The 21,113-nt window shown below is 41.2% G+C and overlaps 1 protein-coding gene across 1 annotated transcript in view; it reads right to left on the reverse strand.

Moving 5' to 3' along the window:
* Window positions 1-21,113, reverse strand: part of syne2b (spectrin repeat containing, nuclear envelope 2b) — a gene marked incomplete at its 5' end in the record, with an annotated part of 175,557 nt that overhangs the window by 65,789 nt on the left and 88,655 nt on the right. Inside the window, 15 exons of the mRNA XM_083998509.1 lie at window positions 464-664; window positions 1,390-1,425; window positions 1,949-2,053; window positions 6,120-6,314; window positions 6,908-7,075; window positions 8,065-8,199; window positions 8,282-8,349; window positions 8,544-8,581; window positions 9,441-9,547; window positions 10,372-10,491; window positions 10,905-11,135; window positions 15,229-15,435; window positions 17,777-17,932; window positions 18,011-18,091; window positions 20,630-20,728. Coding sequence (XP_083854635.1) covers window positions 464-664; window positions 1,390-1,425; window positions 1,949-2,053; window positions 6,120-6,314; window positions 6,908-7,075; window positions 8,065-8,199; window positions 8,282-8,349; window positions 8,544-8,581; window positions 9,441-9,547; window positions 10,372-10,491; window positions 10,905-11,135; window positions 15,229-15,435; window positions 17,777-17,932; window positions 18,011-18,091; window positions 20,630-20,728 — 1,947 coding nt within the window. The remainder of the gene's footprint in view (window positions 1-463; window positions 665-1,389; window positions 1,426-1,948; window positions 2,054-6,119; window positions 6,315-6,907; window positions 7,076-8,064; window positions 8,200-8,281; window positions 8,350-8,543; window positions 8,582-9,440; window positions 9,548-10,371; window positions 10,492-10,904; window positions 11,136-15,228; window positions 15,436-17,776; window positions 17,933-18,010; window positions 18,092-20,629; window positions 20,729-21,113) is intronic.

Here is a 21,113-nt window from a genome sequence, read left to right on the forward strand (position 1 = left end):
AACTCTCTCCCTCAGAGCATTAAGCCTCTGGTGCATATTCTGCTATAATGACCATAACTTGCTCAGTTTTTGTCCGATTTCAAAACGGTTTGATTTTTATGAACGTCTATGCAGTTATTATGCAGCATACTTAAAATCACAGATCAGTTTCATCATGTACTTTTTTTTGTAAAAGTAACATTATAGTGACATTATGCAAATAGTTAAAGTAATAGCTACATACTGATTTATTTTTCACAGAGTTATGAATTGTTTTTTTAGTGAAGATGACTGGATCACCTATCTACTGCACTGTAACTGCAGCCAGAGTCAGAGCAAGTTGCCCGTTCAAATATGGCCGACTGTGAGCTACGCCTGCGTGTAGTCTGATCTACCCCCTTGGACAGAACCAGGACATGAAGCTTTTTAGGCTTTTATCTTTAAAACATTTAACTCCCTCCACAGTCTGAACGTGCACACTGACCATGTGGCCGATGAGCTGCTGCTGCAGCTCGGCTCTGCTCTGCTGCTCTGCGTCCGGCCGCTGTGTGAGGCGTTCAGGGCCCAGGGCCAGCAGCTCCTGCAGGCCGTGGACCAGCCGCTCGTACTGCTGCTGCAACTCCACGCTGCTCCTCAAGTCCTCACAGCGGCCCCCAAGTCCACCCAGAGACCGGTCCAGCTCCACCTGCACACACACACTCTGAGGACTCAGACATGCTTTAGGCAGATTGACCGACCGTCTCTTACACCAATGGTTCTCAAAGCGGAGTCCTTCAAAGGGTTGAAGGCGGTCCCCAAATTTTTCTTGAAATTTAACCACTTTCTTCTTGGAATTTTACTACTTTTTTCTAGAATTAAAAACTTTTTTTTTTTTAATTTTACCAATTTTTTCTGGAATTGTTTTTAACTTTTTTCTTTTTTTTAAATCTTAATCTTAATCTTACCACTTTTTTCCATAATCTTTTTTTTTCTAGCATCCAAACGTTGCAATACAATAAATTCTGCAAGTTGGCCATGTGTGCGGGAACTCTTCTTTTTCTTCTTTTTTACCACTTTTTTCTTAACATTTTTGGAGAAATTGTACCATTTTTTTCCAGAAATTTCTCTAAATAAATATCCAAAAATACACACTGTTGGCCCTAAGTTGAACATACATTGACTAAAAAAGTAACTTTCTTCAGTCTCAGAACAAATTATTTGTGTATTTCTGGTGTTTGCTTCAGAATTTTGTCCAATGGGGTCCATGGTCTAGTTTGTGTCAATTTAGGGGTCCTTGGTGTAAATAAGTTTGAGAACCACTGTCCTACACGAGCAGCGAGCAGCTACCTGCAGCTGTGTGGCCTGGTGGGTGAGGGGGGGGGGCAGGTCATGTTGCTCCGCCTCCTCCAGCAGAGACGTCACCTGCTCCACCTGCTGCTGCAGAGTCTCCTGCATCTGCACCACCGCCTGGGGATCAAACACACGCAGTTACTCAGCTGAACACGTTCACCAAACTGCTGCATAAAGCCTCATGTGTTGAAGTTAAGAGAGTTCATTTGCTATCTCTGTATCTACCCCTATCTTTAGTCTTTTCTTACTCTTATGTGGATCATGTTGAATTTGAGTATACAGTATTTTCATGCCAGATGCAGTGAGGCCTTTGAGGTTTTATGGACAATATTTGTAATATAATGTGATATAATATCACTATTGAGGTATTTCCTGTAGATTATAACCTCCTCAGTGTCTCTGTGTCCAGTTAAACTTCCTCTGACCTCTGGACGTCCACCACTCGTCCTGCTCTAAAAATACAACAAGGTTTGTTGATTTAACCTTCGACCTCTTATGAGTTCACTCTGAGCTCTGTCAGCGCTGACACGGACAGATGTGTGTCTCTGTGTCTCTGTGAGTCAATAACACTTCACTACAGTACAGATCACATGTACATATGATAACAACAGTACTTTGTCTCCATGGAAACGTATGGTACCTGCAGCTGTTCACTGAGTCCCATCGTCCCGTTGAGCTGATTAGTGATGTGGTGGACGGTGGACTGGTTAGAGGTGAAGGCTGCATGCAGCAGGTTTAGTCGACTCTGTGGGAGTTAGACAGACCACATCGCTCATCACTGCTTCAGAGTTAAAACTGTTATTGATTCATTAATGAGTTAGATGGTCACACATCTGCAGTGAAGGGAATAACGGTGTTACTTTTTTTTAGTAACGAGCAGTGTTGGGAACGTTACTTTTAAAAAGTAATTAGTTATAGTTACTAATTACTTCTCCCAAAAAGTAACTGAGTTAGTAACTCCACTACTTCACTATAATAGTAACTAGTTACCAGGGAAAGTAACTATTGCGTTACTTTTTCTTTCTTTTTTTTAAGTTTAAATATGTCGAAGAATTTGGATTTTTTCTCTCTCATTTTTAAATTGTATTTTATTGTTTTCATATATTTCACTGATCGCAATTATGGAATGCGAGTGTGTGTTTTATTGAAAGCGAGGCTGGTGTGCCTATGAAAATAGGTTACAGTGGGTTTTTTAAGTGCTGTGGCTACAAGCAAATCTCATATTGTCTCTGTACAAAGACAACAAAGACCTTTTTTAATGTGAAAACAGCGGAGACCTATTCAAGATTTGCGTTTAATAACAGGCGAAACATCGAAATTAATTTATTCATGGCCACATTAAGTGAAATTATTAACTTTACCGATTATCCATCTGATTATCTGTCCTGCTGCGAGCGCACAACAGGGTATCTGTGGATCCTTAAAAAGTCTTAAATTCATGTATCTAAAATTAAGGCCTTAAAAAGTATTAAATTTATTAGAAAATTCTAAGATGGTCTTAAATATATAATACACAGCATCATAAAATATGTATGCACTTAAACTTTTATATGAAATAACAGGGTATGTCTTAAAAAGTCTAAAATGTGAAAATCTAAATTTTAGGTCTTAAAATGTCTTAAATTTGTTGAATTATTGTGTTCAAGTCTTAAATAATTTTAGACAGGTCTTACATTTACTTATGCCCACCATGGGCGAGCATTTCACTCGCATTTGCCCCTAAAAAAAACAAACGTGTGAACCGGAAAAATCACAAAAAGAAAGAGCACACGATTGGTCAAAAACTACAAATCCCACAATTCTCTGGCCTCAACAATAACAGTAGTTAGTGTAAGTAAGGGAGAGTGGAGCTGTAGGTGAAAAGAGGAAACAACGCCACGTCTGGTCCTGTTCTATGTTGTTCGTTCACACCGTCACCGTTTATTCGTTACGTCCGCGGTGTAAAAGGCCGTGACGCAAAGACGTGATTAGGCGCGAGACGCGGTAGACGCAACTTTTTTTTTTGCGACGCAATACACCCGATTCTTTTATGGCGACGGGACCTTCGCGTCTTCGTCCTTTTCATCGTGTTTGGTGGGAAGACCCGCAAGGGGCTTCCCACCAAACACGAGGAACGCTTTTTTTTCGCTCGAGTTTATACGCGCGACCAAACGCGAGATACGCGAGAAATGCGATTTATCGCTCGTTTTGACTTTGTGTAAATTCGCGTCTTCACGAGCCCGCCCATTTTCACTACAACAACAACATTTCTGCTCTCACCAACCATGGTTGAGGTCACAACGCTGCTGTAGCTGCTCTGGAAGAGTTCCAGCTGATGAGCTACAGAGACTTTAGAGTCAAGAGGAGCAGTGCGTCGCTGTGTCGGACTGTTTGGATTTAATGAAGAAGCTGCACAGAGGCCGCGTTCAGACTGCAGGCATATCTGATTCAAATCTGATTCTTTCTCATATCTGATTTTTAGGGCTGACTGTCCACACTGTTTTTAGCAAGTGTCCAAATCGCATTTGGCTCTGTTCAGACTGGGCCACATTATTGACCCATCTGACAGGTTGCTGTAGCAACGACGTCGGAGCGGAGGCTCCGCCGTATGTGACAGGCGATGCCTCGCGGACGCGGCGGCTGCAGCACCGGACAGATCAGCTGCAGCACGGTGATCTGCCCGGTGCTGCAGCCGCACTACCCCGCTAGTTTCAACCTCAGCCCGCCCGGTGTGTGTGTACGTGTACCAGAGACTGGTGTGTGTGTGTGCGTGTGTGTGTGTGCGTGTGCACTGTGCAGCCACAGAGAGGGGAAACTCCAGCACCCCAGAGCTGGGAACGCGCCGTCGCCGTCACTCCTGTCGCCGACAACACGGTAGTTTGCATAAAAGAAAAGTAACAAGAAGGAAATTGATATTTAAGTGGAGCTCACGGGACCATACGGGACCTGTAACACAGTGACAGCGCCGCGGAGAGTGACGTCACGGACAGTCAAAACCGATCTGAGTGTTTGGAGCTGTTCAGACTGAGACGCATCTGTCCAAATGCGATCTGAAACTACCTCCTGGAGGTGGTTTCGATCCGTTTTGCAAAAATCGGATTTCATGTGATTTGGGACTGTTCAGACTTAAAAAGACCCATCCAGTTCCAATCTGGATGGGCTAAAAATCGGATTTTGGCTGGCAGTCTGAACGCAGCCAGAGTCAGGTGAGCAGAAGCTCAGGACAAACACTTCGCTCCGGGACATAATGTAGCTACACCTCACATGTTCTTGTCTTTTACCTCAGGGAGATTAAAGTAGTGTCTGTTTCCACTTTCCCTCCGATCTCGGCAGCTTCCCTCTGCTAGTCTGTGTGTGTGAGGCTAAACTGCGTGCGTGTGTGGTTTGTGTACAAACTGAACACTGCCTCTGATTGGCTTAGCATGAAACCTTACTCTGCCTCAACCAATCATCATCACTTATGCGGTTGTCTCGTCCCTCCCTCCTCCCCCCTCCCCTCACCAAAGGAGAGGAGGAAAAAACAACAACAGTTTAGCAGCTTCTGTGTCTGAGATGAGATGAGCCAAGTCGGAGGACAACGGCTTCAAAATAGTTTGTAACGCGCCTCATTTAATTGTCGGTAACGGTAACAGCGTTGTAACGGTGGAAATAGTAATTAGTTGTTACTGAAAAAAGATAACGCCGTTAGTAACGCCGTTTATTTTAACGCCGTTATTCCCATCACTGGTAACGAGTAATCAAAAAAGTTACTGTTTCCCCTGTTACAGCGCCGTTACCGTTACTGACAAAAATATGGGTTACTTGACTCAAGAAGTCCCATCAGAAAATAATACACCTGTTTAAGTGTGGGACATTACAATATATCAGTTCATCAAATGGTTGGAAAAAGCTGTTTATCTAGAACTAACCAACTCACTCAGCACTCATTGTCTATTATATGACGAAGCCAGGCAGCTTTTATTTCAGAAAATGCAGAGTGTGAGTTGTTTTGGATTGATGATGATGAGGTTAAGTTGGAATGTTTTTTTTTTATAAAAGAAGTCTTTACTATAGCTACTTTCATAAAAAGTGCTTGGAAATTAAGAAAAAGTGAATTATTTGTGTGAATTCTACTTGAAATGTACAATCTATGTGATTAGGTTTTGTTTGTATTCTGGTGATTTTGTTTGTTGGCTCAGAGTATGAAATGTGTGTCTTGTAAGCCCTTACAGTCTGGGGACCACAATTGGTGTATGACACTTAAATAATACAGTGATACAGCGCATTGCTCAGTCTGTCTGTGTGGAGGGATACTGAGAGAGTTGGTTAGTGCAGTAGTTAGATAAACGGGGTCAGGGAGGGAAGTCCCAGTCATTTGACATATTTGAGCATTTTATAAAAAAGTAACGCAATAGTAACTTCCCTTGTAATTACTTACTTTTATCTTGAAGTAACGCAGCTACTAACTCAGTTACTTTTTGGGGAAATATAACTAGGACTGCAGCTATCGATTATTTTCATTATCGATTAATCTGTCGATTATTTAAACGATTAATCGATTAGTTGTTTGGTCAATAAAATGTTAAAAAATGTTGAAAAACATCAACCAGTGTTTCTCAAACCACAAGACGACGTCCTCAAACATCTTGTTTTGTCCACAACCCAAAGACAGACTCAGTTTATTGTCATAAAGGAACAAAGAAACCAGAAATATTCACATTGAAGAAGCTGAAATCAGAGAATTTGGACTTTTTTTTCTTAAAAAACGACTCAAACTGATTATTAGATTATCAAAATAGTTGACGATTAATTTAATAATTGATTATTGTTCGATTAATTGTTGCAGCTCTGACCTGTCTCTCCTTGCTCTCCTCCTGCAGCTCCTTCGTCTGCCTCTCTCTGCTCCTCAGCGCCTCCTGCACCACAGACAGGACTCTGTCCAGGTCGTCCACACAGCGCCGTCCCCCCGGCGACCCCAGCAGCTCGCTGACCTTTGACCCCTGAGCGGCCAGCTCTCTGTGCAGCGTCTCCAGCTCTGCTGACAGACTCTACAGACGGAGGAAACACAGGCAGTGAAGAAGGATATAATAATCACACACAATAATACACACATACTGTACCTAGTTGTGTCATATCCAGCTTGGAAGCCTAGTACAGGAATATGCTACACATACTAAACCTCTAACACTACTACGATATACACTACTGTGCATTTAGCCGAGTCAGACATAATGAACATCTAATTTAGCATAATATTAGGATTCCAGGACTGATATATGGTACAAGGAAGCCAGTGAGTAAGTCCATGGGTCCAAATTTGGATTCTGCATAGTGAAAAATGTATTATTTGATACCAAGATCACTAAAATAGGACAAGTCTTTGCGATTGTATTCTGAAATGCAATTTTACAGTATATTCAATGGCGGCCATCTTGAAAAATGGACGCCATCTTTAATTTTTAGGTGGCTAACGGGTTTTATCAAAAGAGCAATCCCTAGGGAGTATGTGTGCCAATTTTGGTGCTTGTTTCCAGAAGTGAACGATTGTCCTGTAATGTTGCAGTGATCTGTCCCATATACGGATATTATGTCTATGATCTGTCCCACTAGGAGCTGAGTTGTGGCTGCAGAGCTCCTCTACCTGCAGCTGCTGCAGCTGTAGCTCCGCCTCCTCTTCACCTCCACGCGGCGCCGCCTCGGCCGGCGACTGCAGCAGGTGGTTGATGGAGGACAGAGACAGAGACGCTCCGTGGAGGACGTGGAACAGACCTTCATCCAGAGTCTGATGGGAGTCGTCCACGGTGACGGTCTGAGGAACAATTTCAAACACACAGCGATGAAGTTTGAATCTGATCCACAGAAATAAACAAACACATTCTGTCCTCTCTTGTTTTCATCAGGCAATTTATCTATTTATTCATTTAAATGTCTTTTCTCTTGTTTGGTATTTATTTTTGTATTTTTACAGCTCTTTCATGCTTTAATCTTGTTTTATTGGCTTTTAACCATGTTTCAATGGCTGTATGTCTATGTGTGTCTGCTCTAGTGGTAACCAGTTTCTCAGTTTACCAATGTAATATAATATAATATAATCTGAAAAAAGAGAAATGTAAATCATATAATGCAACATTTAATCTTAGATACTGATTAAATTGGACAATGATGGTTATTTTCTTTATTTACGTCACAGTTTTATCAGATTCCTTTCTCTTTGCTGCACAACTGTATCCTGCAGAGGTGAGTTCAGTGTGAACGTCCTGCTGCTGCTACAGTGACGAGCAGGAAGAGGAAGTCACTGTCAGATGAGTTCACCTCATTTAAATCTACTTAATGAATTAGATCTTTGTGTTTTATCTGATCTTATGGTTTTCTTATTGCTTTTATAATTTTATATTATATATATATATATTATAATTTATTGTATTTTAACTTTAACTTTCTTTATTTTACTGTTTTTTATCTGTTGTGCAGCACTTTGGTAACTTTGTTGTTTTTAAAATGTGCTATACAAATAAAGTGGATTGGATTGGATTGATGATGAACATTTTTATGTTGCTGATACTTTTTCTGACACACTTCCTGTTAAAAACTCCCAGCACCAGCTGCTGCTTCACTCCTCCACATTTCATCATGCAAACCCACAAATCACGTCCAGGACGTCGGTGTCGGCTCTCGTCTCATTTCCTGTGAATCATCAGCAGCTAAACCTGCAGAACAAGTCTCACTAATAGTCATGAATTAAAAAGCTGATCATCTAATAACTCCTCAGAGGTCACGACCTCCTTGCCCCCCCCTCACCTGACTCTGCAGCTCTGCCGCTGACTCTCCCAGCTCCCTCACGCGGCTGATGAGGCTCTGAAGCTCTTTCAGGTTTTGTGTGCCAATCATGCGTCCTGCTGTTCCATCACTACGCCTCCGAGATGAGTCTGTCACCTCCAGGGAGAGAGGAAGAGAGGGAAGGAGAGAGAGATTCAGACAAAAACGAGAGAAAAACAGTCGGAGAGGAGTCGGAGACACACAGAGGAGTCTCCTCCGGCTCTGCAGGAGTTCCTCCATCACACCACAGAGACAACAAAGTGCCTCCTGCTCAGAGAAGGTGATAATCAAGAATAGCAAGAACACCAATTTCTCTTTTCTTTTCTTTTCTTGTATTTGAACAGTGATAATCATCGAGCCCTTCAGCTCTACCTGGGAGGGAGGCAGCAGCCAGCTCTCCTCCTCCGCCTGCAGCCGCCGGTGAAGCTCGTCCCACCTCCTCCTCCTCTTCTGCTGAGCACCGTCCTCCTCCTCCACGTCGGCCTCAGCAGGAGGCGGCCTGAGAGGAGGAGAGGAGGGAAATTAACTACTCATACCACAATTTCTTTCTTTCTTTCTTTCTTTCTTTCTTTCTTTCTTTCTTTCTTTCTTTCTTTCTTTCTTTCTTTCTTTCTTTCTTTCTTTCTTTCTTTCTTTCTTTCTTTCTTTCCTTCCATATGTGAGTTACTGTGCAGAGATTTGGGGCAATACAATATATTAAATCTACACTACAGCCACTGTTGATTCTGCAAAAAAGAGCAATCAGGATAATTTATAACAGAGAACACACAAACCCCTTATTCTCAAAATTAAAAATACTTAAACTCACTGATCTGGTGCACTTCCAAACAGCACAAATCATGTACAGGGCATGTTTTTTTTCTGAGAGAAGGGGGATATAATCTGAGGGGGGAACTGAACCTAAAACATCTGTATTCACGCACAACTTTAAAAACATTTTGCATTTCAATATGTGGAGTGAAACTGTGGAACAGACTAGCGGAGGAGCTCAGACAATGTCCAACCATGAGCAAATTCAAACAGCGGTACAAACAGATGGTACAGGGAAGAAGAGGGGTATGACAAACATTAAGGTTTTCACACTTTTGCCATATTTGTCACTTATTGTATTTATTTTGACACAAGCAGTCAAACCCCCCCCCAAAAAAACAGGATATACAGGAAGTAAGATAACCTAAAGTACCAGGTACTAGGTGGAGAAGGGGTTGGAATTAATAAGCTAATGCTTCTTCCTATTCCTTTTCAAACATACAAAGGTTTTTATCGACTAGTGCTTCAAGTGTAATATGTTATTCACATGTTTGAAATAAAGTATTCATTCATTCATTCATTCATTCATTCATTCTTCCTATGTTTACCACTGCTGCAGCTCGTCTGCCTCGTGGCTGTGGAGTCGAGCTCTGCTGCCCTGCCTGGCGATGGCCTGGGTCAGTCCTCTCTGCTCACTCAGCTGCTGCTCCAGCTCCTGCACAACAAACCGTCATAATATAAGGTCAGACACCTCAGTGTTGGTACAAATCTACATACTGGTTCTATATTTCATTACATTTTTAAAGGTATTTACTTATTTATTTATGTTTCATTAGAATTTTACTTATTTACTTTCCTTTTGTAGCGTCTGTTTATGTTTTGCAGTTTGAGTTTCATGTTGTTCAATCTGTCATTTTGCACAAGTCTTTAGATATCTGTATGTATCTGTCGTTGTGTCATGTTTTCTTGTTATATTTTCATATATTTTATATTTTCATTCATGCATAGCTGCTGTATTAGTATATTTATATTCATATCTATATTTATATCATTGTCACTTACTTTGCAATATTTTTTATATCAATGGTCACTTAACATCACAATATTCTTATTTCATGCACACCTGCAGTAGTAGTATTATTATTTATACTTATATTTATATCATTGTCACTTAAGTTGCAATATTTTTACACCATAGTCACTTTACCTGTCAATAAGCCTGTGCATATTCTCATTTTTCCAGGTCATAGTATCTCAAAAGAGTTTAAATCGAAAGCAACTGGGCTTGGTTATTGTCTGGGAAACCTATCAATACTTTTATATCAGGCCACCTAATATCCTTAAATCCTCAGTACTACTTTTGCACATCGCCTGGTTGAAGATTGATTGGTTTGATTGTTTATTGTGTCTATATTTTCTGTCTGTTGAGTTGTGTTGTGATGTAACAACAACATTTCCTTGTTGTGGGACGTATAAAGTACATCTAATCTAATCTAATAAAGTGCCAGTATAAACATGAGGTGCTGGAGCCGGCTGCACCTTCTGCTGCTGCAGGCTGCTCTGTCTCAGCAGTTTGTTTCGTGGCGAGGAGAAGATCTCCTGGACGCTGCTGCTGCGCTTCAGCTTGGACTGACGGCGCTCTGACCGAGGAGTCGACTTCTACAGGAGGAAGAGAGAAAGAAAGACTCGTTATCGTCTGTGTTACTGGTTATAAAAACATTTACAGCAGGAAGTTTGATTCAGCTATTGTCTGATCACATGCTTCGCACAAATCAGAGTTGTAATGTTTGTTGAAAAGACTTTTATATTTGGACTTTGGACTAAAGGTCTGACTGTCAGTTTTGAACTTGTGGATTCAAAACCAAACTGGGCGGGAAAAGAGCTGACGAGGAGCCGCTCGGCCTCTAATGGGTTTATTTGCAAACCTGTTGATGATTAAGTGACTTCGCCAAAGGCTCAACTGTTTCCTGCTCGTTTCTCAGAGACAAGATCAGATCTAACTCAGAGACAGTGAAGATGTGAGGACGAACCTGGACCTGCTCCTGTGTGTCTCTGTGAGCCGCCGTCCTCTCCTCTCCCTGTCTGTCCTGCAGCAGCTGCTGGAACGACACCAGGTTGGCCTTCAGCAGCTCCAGTTTGGACCAGAGCAGCTCCACAGCCGCTGCCTCATGATGCTGCTGCTGCTGCTGCTGCTGCTGCTGCTGGGATCCCTCAGCTCCGTGTTCCTCCTGCTGCTGCAGCTCAGTCAACTGGCCGAGCGACGACAGACTGGCCACCTTCTGCTCCAGCTCCAGGAACATCTCCTGTTAACACACACAAAATACAGTTTCAAAAAAACAAAAAAAACATGCAATTTCATGTCCTTCAAGTTCAAATGCTTCAGTTCTTTTCAGGTTTACACTTCAACTCTGACCCCGAGATTTTATTTTCAGTTTACACTTTAACTAACTCAAATACTTTCAGTCATTTTTCAGCTACTGACATTATCAAACTTTATTCAAACTTCAGTTCCTGTCAGTGCTTCGTCCTCATGTGTCGTTAACTCCTGCAAGTGTCTTCGACTTGGGGCTGAAACACAAAATCCAACTGATTCTTCAGCATGTTGACCACTTCAACTTCTTCCATCACCGACAATTATTCTATGTCTCTTCAGTTCCTTTCAGCACTTCATTCATTTAGTGCACTAATTCTTTATCTACTATTAGTACACACACATCAATGGTCCTCAGCTGATGATAATAATAAAAACCCATTATTTTTATTTAGTACTTTGACTTCTGCTTCAACTTCTTTCAGTGCTACTACAGCTCAAACTTCAACTTCCTTCATGGACTTCAACTTTTTCTCTTGTACAAATCCATTTGATCCAAGACATTTCAACCGTTTCAACAGATGTTTTTCATTAATAAGCAATTTTTCTGTGTGTGTAACTCTCTTCCTTTGAAAGAAAAAGAAAAAATGTCTGCACACTGCTGAATAAAGCTCCCAATCTTTTATTATTAATCGACAATGTTTCGACCACCTATGGGGTCTTCTTCAGGTCATCTGACCCATAGGTGGTCGAAACGTTGTTGATTAATAACAAAAAATTGGGAGCTTTATTCAGCAGTGTGCGGACATTTTTTCTTTTTCTTTCAATATTTTTGTTGTCCTGCACCTGCCTACTAGACCAGTTGGATGTGCGTGCACTTTCCTCCTTTAACTCTCTTCCTTTCCCTTAATAGCAAACACATTTAAATTAAAATTTTCATTTAATGTAATTTTAAACTGTAAATGTTCTTTTTTCAGCTTTTATATGAGATGATTTTTTTAAAAGTCCTTGTTTGTCACTGGGTTTGGCTTTTTGAGAATCTGAGGAGCAGCTTTTCTATTCTGATGCAAAAAGAAAAAAGAAAAAAAAAACACAACTGAGATTTTCAAGAGGTTGAGGATTGACCTGAAAACTCTGAGGTCACCTGTGAGACTCCTCCCTGTTTGTACTTTTCCTTTATTCCTCACCTGAACGATCTCTTTGGCCTCGTTTCCGCCTCTCTTTCTGTAACTATTGTATCTACAAACCAGCAGCAGATCGACATGCTGGAGTCAGATGTGTCACAGAGATCTGATCAGCTGTTTGTTGTGCGTTTGTTTTGTTTGCACACAAAGCTTCATTCAAATGTGACGTGTGACGGTGAAACGTGTTTAACCTCTGAAACTTTAATGGAGGCTCCGGTTACAGTCGACAGGCAGTGAATCCTGGGAGGAAACCGCCTGCATGAGGCCTGTGAGGACTCGACTCTGTTGACTGAGGATTAGTGAAACACAGAGTGATTCATGCAGATCATCAAACACTAAATATCTATAGAGACGTCACCTGGGTTCGACTTAGTGTCAGTGAGAATGGATGAAGATTTTAAAAAAGCAACTGTGAAGTCCTAAAGAATGAGTTTTTCCTATTTTTGACAGCCTCTGCTTTTCCTCCACAACATGACAGCTTGACGTGCTAAAGTGCTTTAAAGCTACTTTTGCAATTTAACAAAATTTTTCGCCTCAGCATGAAAGATGTTGGGTCAAAATCTGACATAAACTCCAGAGGAGCAAAAAAATGATTCAACTGATCCACAAAAGTGAAAAGAAAATTGTTATATTGCACATTTTGATTTTGAATTTCTTTTATTTCTAAGGAACCTGCATTGGATTAAAAACACTAAAATATTCTATTCAGTATATAAACCAATGCAAAGCTGCAGTATCACCTGTTTTAATATGTGTGTGTTTATTTAAACGGAAGATTTCCACACTACACTTGACTTGACCGTCACGTCTCCACCTCACTGTGCAAACACAGCAGCTGCAGTTCACTGATGGTTCAACTGTGAATCTACAGCTGGTTTAAGAGTTGACAAAACATCCCAGAGTTTACAGAGAGAGGAGGAGGAAAGTGTCTGAAGCTGCTGATGGTTAATGTTTAGTGACAGAGAGACGGATTCTTTCACTTTCTCCAGCAGGTCTGTGTCTGAATAGACAAACTTTCATTCATAATTAAAGCATTTAAAAAAAGAAAAAACAGAAGACCGACCCATTCAATGACAGTTTACCTGCTCAGGTTGTTTCCTAATTTAAAGGGATAATTCAACATTTTGGCAAATTGGCCCAATGCCATAATCCCTATAGTCATAGCAGTAGATTCGTTACCTTTAATTGTCGGTGCAAGCTGTTTTTAGAACGGTGGAGCAGAGCCGTGAGCTGCTCAGAGCTACGCTACGGAGGCTCATGGGATTTCTTGGTTTCCCTCATCAAACTCATCAAATACACAATCCAACAACTCCACAACGCTCTGGTGGACAAGTTGTGAGCTGCACATTCACCACACTATGAGATAATAACACAACGTTACCACACAGAGTTGTTTTAGAGGGAAATTCATGCAAAACCGTTGATGTGCGTTGCCTTCAGGGACAGTTTTTCATCCAGCAGTCTCTGTATTTCCCTCTAAAACAACTCTGTGTGGTAACGTTGTGTTATTATCTCATAGCGTGGTGAATGTGCAGGTCACAACTTGTCCACCAGAGCGTTGTGGAGTTGTTGGATTGTGTATTTGATGAGTTTGATGAGGGAAACCAAGAAATCCCATGAGCCTCCGTAGTGTAGCTCTGAGCAACTCGCCATTCTAAAAATAGCTTGCACCGACAATTAAGAGTAATGACCCTACTGCTATTATGGCAATGGGCTAATTTGCCAAAATGTTGAACTATCCCTTTAAGTCTTATCTAAAGTCTGAACCAGAGAACAGCAGCAGCTCTGATTGGCCAGATGTTGCATGTTGGCAGCAGATGTGATCGGGGTCAGAGTTCATCATATCTGCTCTCTGTCGGCATTATTGTTTTATCAGCACTCAGATCAGTGACTCAGATCTCTAACACGCAGCTGCTGCAGGACGACAGACGGTCTGTGTCACTGTAACTTGTGTGTGTGTGTGTGTGTGTGTGTGTGTGTGTGTGTGTGTGTGTGTGAACTGACTTCACACTGTCGTTTCCTATAACTTTGCTGAAATAAGCAGTGTGGCTTTGGAAACGACTCATCGTGACTCATATTTTTTGCTCTTGAAACTGGTTTGTGCAACTGGAAATGTTTGTAAAGTCACATGACCAAACCAGTGACCTCAGTGTGTCGTTATATTTAGAGATGCTTATTGTTCAGAGGAGACACAGACTGACAAACTAGTTCAACTCCTCGGCTCTAAAAGTCACTGACAAAACAAAAAAACACTTTAAAAATGCGTCTAAATCAACAACAATATTGTTGGAGAAATTGTGGCCAAATGAATACCAACCATTCTCATATATTTTGGTCATGTATGAAAATACAGTCATTTTGGGAGGGAGTTTTAAAAGAGCCATGGGTGAAATTTTTGTATATAATATTCCTAATGATCCTCGGTATATATATCTAGGACTGATACCAGATGATTTAATAGGTATAGAAGACATATACCTGTTCAAGATCCTATCACTTGCAGCTAAGAAAGCCATTACATGAACCACTGGCTGGACATTGTAGAAGAAATGACCTACAGTCTTCGAATCAAAATAGAGCTGTATGCTGTAAGATGGACAAAATGGCATCTTTATGTGACAAAGTAGTGTTTATCCCCCTTGTGTTTTTGTATTTCTGTATCTGTTTTTATTGATTGGAAAAAAAAAAGTTAAAAAAAATAAAAAGAAATGCAGCTAACTGAAGCACATCACTCACAATATGCATTAGACTCACAAAGCAGCAGCTGTTTCAATGTGATACAGTGATGGAAACACTGATAAAAGACAAGTCAGTGAACTCAAACTACTGCTTCTTTAGGAATATTTCATTCTGATTCATATCTAACTCAGATTCAAATCCTCTGTGGTGGGTGTGTCCTACCTGGCAGGTGAGCAGCTGCTGCTCCACGCTGTGCTGCATGCTGTCGGAGCCGGCAGCTCTCTGCGCTTCCTGCAGCCACAGCTCCAGCTGGCCGACCCGCTGCAGGCAGACATGGAGGACGCCTTCACCTGGTCCGGGTCCGGGTCCGGGTCCTGGTCCTGGTCCTGGTCCAGGCTGGAGCCCACCTGGACGAGGCTCCTCCGGTCCCTGAGACAACAAACACACACAACACACCTGTCTGAGCCCCTCTGCAGGTAGAGAGGGGAGGAGGAGGGAGGAGGGGGGAGGGAGTCTATACCTGAACAGGCTGCAGCTTTAAAACAGATCTAGAGATGTAAACTCCAGCTCTGTCTCTGCCTCTCTTCCTCTTTCCCACAGTCTCTCTCCTCTTTCTTTCTTTCTTTCTTTCTGTCTCTGCCGGTCTGCTCCACCCACCTGTGGCACTAAACCACTTCCTGGAGCGGTGGCCCGGCTCCAGTGACAGAAACGCTTTATCACAGGAAGAGAGAGAGGGAGAGCAGAGAGCAGAGAGCAGAGAGCAGAGAGCAGAGAGCAGGAGGCCTGAGGCTGCAGGGGAGGAGCTGAGACACTGGGCAGAGCTGAGTAAGCAGTAAACACAGAGCGGCCGACAAACACCGGCCTACTTCCTCATGACACTGTGGCTGCAGCTCCAGCTCATATCTACTGGAAAAGCTTTCCTTTTCTAAAGTGAATTGACTTTGTGCATTAAGAAAATCCATAAATCAGACGTGTGTGTGTGTGTGTTTCCTTCTTGACTGTGTGTGTGCTCTGCAGTCAGGATGTCAAATAGAAACTACTGAGGACTGAATGCAGCCAGAACAGGAGGTGAACACCAAGAGTCAACAAACCGGCTCTAAAGGTCACGATCAATGACCGGACTCAACCACTCACCAGGATTCAGTGTCTAAGTGTCTAATGCTGAAGTAAGGAGCCTCATGTTTGTTAGGGATTTATTTTTGATATTTTAAATAAGTGGCATGCACAGTTATCACACTCATTATATACTGGGAAGATATATTTTTTAGTGTATTCTACCTTAAAAGTGTGTGGCAAATACAGTTTAAAGGTAGATGTTTGTATTAAAGCTCCATACAGTATAAAGGTAGATGTTTGTGTTAAAGCTCCATACAGTATAAAGGTAGATGTTTGTATTAAAGCTCCATACAGTATAAAGGTAGATGTTTGTGTTAAAGCTCCATACAGTATAAAGGTAGATGTTTGTATTAAAGCTCCATACAGTATAAAGGTAGATGTTTGTGTTAAAGCTCCATACAGTATAAAGGTAGATGTTTGTGTTAAAGCTCCATACAGTATAAAGGTAGATGTTTGTGTTAAAGCTCCATACAGTATAAAGGTAGATGTTTGTGTTAAAGCTCCATACAGTATAAAGGTAGATGTTTGTGTTAAAGCTCCATACAGTATAAAGGTAGATGTTTGTGTTAAAGCTCCATACAGTATAAAGGTAGATGTTTGTGTTAAAGCTCCATACAGTATAAAGGTAGATGTTTGTATTAAAGCTCCATACAGTATAAAGGTAGATGTCCATGTGTAGTGTGATTATAAAGCAGCTCTAGGTTCTATATTAATACTGTGAAAGTATCAAAGCCTCAGTCCACAGAGAAATGCACACAGCCTGTATTCAGAAACTGAGCCTTAAAACCAGCCGTCAGGACTTCCTGTCACTTTGTGATGTCACAACAAAGCCCCGCCCCCTCGTCTGGACCCACCATCCAACAACTTGCAGGATTTGTTTCTTTTCTTTTTTTACTTGGGCAACAAAAAGTTTATGATGATTTATTTTAGGGATACAATGTTCAGAGGTCACTCCTCGTACTACTTCCTGGTTTCTGTATTAATGTATTAATAATTCATTCACACGTATAATAAAGAACACATAACAGGTAAATGCAATTGAAACCAATACCGCATTCACCAGGGCTGAAGGTGCACAGTTCAAACATCAAATTCATCAGCAGGTTATTTTGGGACTAGATTGATAGATAGTAGTTTTATCCACATCCTGCACTGTTAGAAAAAATACACACTAAAAAATGTTGGGTTATTTCTTTCACCCAATTTCTGGGTCAAAATTTGGGGTTATTTTTCAGAGTAATGCATTTTCTGGGTTATAGGGCTATGGTTTTAACCCACGTCATAGGTTGTCCAAGTTATTGGGTTATTTTTCAGCGAGTAACCCATTTGTTGGGTAATTCTGTGATCTAACAGGCCGGTTCATTTGAAAAACACTGCCCGCGCCACAATAGCTACCTGTTAAATCTCATAATAATAATAATAATAAATTGAATACTTGACCCAAATATTGGGTTGTAGTCATTGTAGTCAATATAACCCAATTTTATATTAGTTGGTTCCTTTTTAAACCCAGGAGTTGGGTCAAAAATAACAAAATTTGAGTTATTTTCGACCCAGGAGTTTTTAGTGTGTAGGGAGGAAGAGAACAGTTCTCCTGTCTGTGCATCATGCTGAAATCAGGGGCAGTGAGTTTTCTATCTGCTTCTGAACTTACCAGGGCGGCTGCAGCGGGATGCAGGCCCTCGGTGCCGGTGCGGTCCTGATGCTGGGCTGCCGTGGATACAGACGTGTCCGCTCGCTCTGCCGACGCTACCTCTCTGAGACTCTGAGAAGTCTCCAGCGACCACACGCCGCTGTCCGCCTCGCTGCTCTGTGAACGCTCATCTCTGAAGTCGCAAGTGCGTGTGCACGAGTGCTCTGCGAGTGTGTGTGTGCTCTGTGTGTGTGCTGGTGTGGTGTGTGTCTTCAGCCCCTCTGCGTGGCTGTCATCCCCCCTCCATGCAAGCCCCCTCTGACCCTGCATGAGCTCCTGACACACAGAAAAAGGAGAGACGGGGGGAGTAGATGTTGACACTGTTGTGGGTTTATTTGTATTTGTGCTCTTTGTTTTTTGGATATGTAGACAGAATGGAAAGACAACAAGTGGAACAATGTACAAGTACAGCACATGCCATTTAATGTAAGACATCTCAGTGTTGCTGCTTTCAGGTGAAAACCTCCCATCTCCAAATATGGCAGCTCATTCCCTGATGTTACTTTTACTTTAATAAATACTGACGAATTGCTTCAAAGTCTTGTGTAAGAGTGAGTTACACAGTTTTCTTGTTGTTTGAATGCAATTGTGTTAAATTTAAAACCAGATGTGGAGGTTTTTACCTGCTGACAGCAGAGTGTTAATCAGTGATCATGTCAAACCAGTGCATTTTCATGGCCAACAATCGTCTGAAAAGGTTGTTTTGTTTCTTCAGTATAATAAAAGCTGTACTGTCGAGAGTTAAAGGGATTCTGCTGATTCATGACAAAGTGGGACTCTCTCTCCACACACTCCTGTTGCCAGGCAGTGACCGAGCAACCAACCAATCAATCAATCAATCAAAGTAATAATTACCCAGTTAACCAATCAATCTCTGTAAACAAATTTATTATCATTATGGAAATACAAATGGCAGATGCATATAAGCAAGCGAACAGGAGTTTATTGTAACAGTTATTATAATTATTATTGCTCTGCGTTTCGCCGGCAAATGAGCCCAGACAGTAAAATGAAAAGGTCAAAACAATCAAGAACTATTTAAAATCATCACCACTCCCTAATATTATGATACATTATAAAACATGGTTCACAAAATATGTCTATGAGTACACTTTGTTTTTTGCCGCTTATAAAAACATCAACCCATCAGAATTAAGGTTCATGCAAACGCTTATTACAGACTGTTAAACTCATCCAACCCCACATGCTATAAAGTACTCTCAAGTCTGTTTTTCAGTGTTTGGTAATAAAATAGTAATCATCAGCCTGTCAATCACTTCTCTCTTAATTGCAAATCATGAGCTGTGTCGTCTCGAAGCACATCTGATCTCAGTCGAGTTCATTTGTCGCCGATTTTGGGCAGAATTGCTCTGAGGGTGGGGTGAGCTCAGAAATCCTTCATGTAAACACACAAGTAAACTTAGAAAAAATACATCTTTGGCACACGTTAGGTTTAATTTATTTACTTATTCCTCTCCTGAATGACACACTGTAACACTGATTGATGATTCCAAATTTTTTACGATGTAAACAAAACATCCACGCAGCTTCTCAAACTGCTGATGAGGCCAACATCTGGAATTCTCTGCCATGTAAATGCACTGAGTGTTCAAAGTGAAACAATTTCTAGAGGACATCTACAAGAGGCTCTAGGCTTGGAGCTAGAGTACGTCTCGGTTCGAGAAGAATGAAAGTACTGAGGTAATTTCTAGAGGAAGTTAGAAGCTTTGAGATTGTAGAAGAAAAAAAAAAACACTCCGGATCTTGAAAAGTACAGAAGTGAGATCCAGGTGTCGCTCTACAAGACTCTACAAAGCCGTGAGAAGCTTTGGTTGCAGCGAAAAGAAAAAGATCTAGAAGCTCTAGAAGAATTCACGTTGAAGAATTTGAGGATCGGCGCTCGGAAACTTTGAAATCTACAAACGACTCCAGATGACACTGGGTGTTTGACGGTGGGATCTAGAAAAGGTTGATTCAGTAGTTTCTACAAGAAACTAATGTTCTAGGTTTGATTCAAGAAAACACAAGGAGTCATGAGGTTTGGTTGAATAAAAAAACTACAATCTAGAAAAGACAAAACTCAAGGATTTCATAGAGGCTCTAGATCGGGGAGTCCATTTTGGATTTTAGAGGAATTTGGGGGGTTTCAATATTGTGGTAAGAGGTAGCAGTTCTTCATCTAGAAAATTTGACAAGAAGCCTTGACATCTAGGCTTTTTATTCTAGAAAATTGGGGGATTTTCTAGAATTGCTTTTCAATATTTTTTCTTTCCCTCCAGTGAAACATCTCAACTCTAGAACTTTTTTTTAGAGCTTTACACCTGGTTCAAACAAAGCACAGAGCTGAGCTAGATTTGGTAGATGAAGTTCTAGAGGAAGTGTTGAATTCTGGACTTGATTCTAGAAGATTTTAATGTCTGGATTTAGAAGATGTAGACGTTGTAAGATGTATAGTATGATAGGCTGTAGGAGACACTGGCGTTCTAGTCTTGGTTTTAGAAGGAATGGCAGGTTGGACTTTTACTCTAGAGCACAATGTGAGTTCATATTTGCTCTAGAAAAGGCTGGGAGGTGCAAGTCTAAAGGTTACTCGAGAAGAAGATGTGGAATTGAGGCTTGTTTTGTTTTTTTAGGAAGATCTGGAGAAACTTTTTCTTTTTCTTTTTACATAAATCTAGAAGTAGTCCTTGTCGTAGAGTAAGAAGAGGTGTAAGATTGGTACAAATCAAAGGTGGTCTAGATCTAGGAGATGACACATTTCTGTGGGGACCCAGGGTCGGATTTGGACACGTTTAGGCTCGAGGCCGTGTTTACCATGCTCGTGGGCAGGGCCTGGGTTCTGACTGTGCCCACGGGTTTTGATAAAGCTTCAGATGAACTTGCTTCCGCGCTGTCAGTGGGACCCTCAACATCCTGAAGAAAACATGAGCAGGGTTAGAGGATCAGTGTGGTGAGTCCGTTAAAACCACTTTGACAGCAACATACATAGAAGGAGGCACACAGTTATTGGTACACTCTGTTAACAAACTGGAGGAAGTTTTATTATGTTACAGACATTTATTTTTTGTTATGTTGTTTGCTATATAAAAAGCTGCTGTGTTGTATTTGGCAGTTCTCATTGAATCTTATGTAAAATGCATTGGATCATTGTTTTTTTATTAAAGTACAACACATGCCTGAGTTCAAATTCCTAACATTATTTTAATTTTTAATAAGAAACAAAAGTCCACTATTATTTATAACTGAGGTTAATTAAAGGTATAGCTGGTGATGTTATATATTTTTCTTAATGTAATCA

Source organism: Trachurus trachurus, assembly GCF_905171665.1.
Source record: "Trachurus trachurus genome assembly, chromosome: 22".
Lineage (NCBI taxonomy): Eukaryota > Metazoa > Chordata > Actinopteri > Carangiformes > Carangidae > Trachurus > Trachurus trachurus.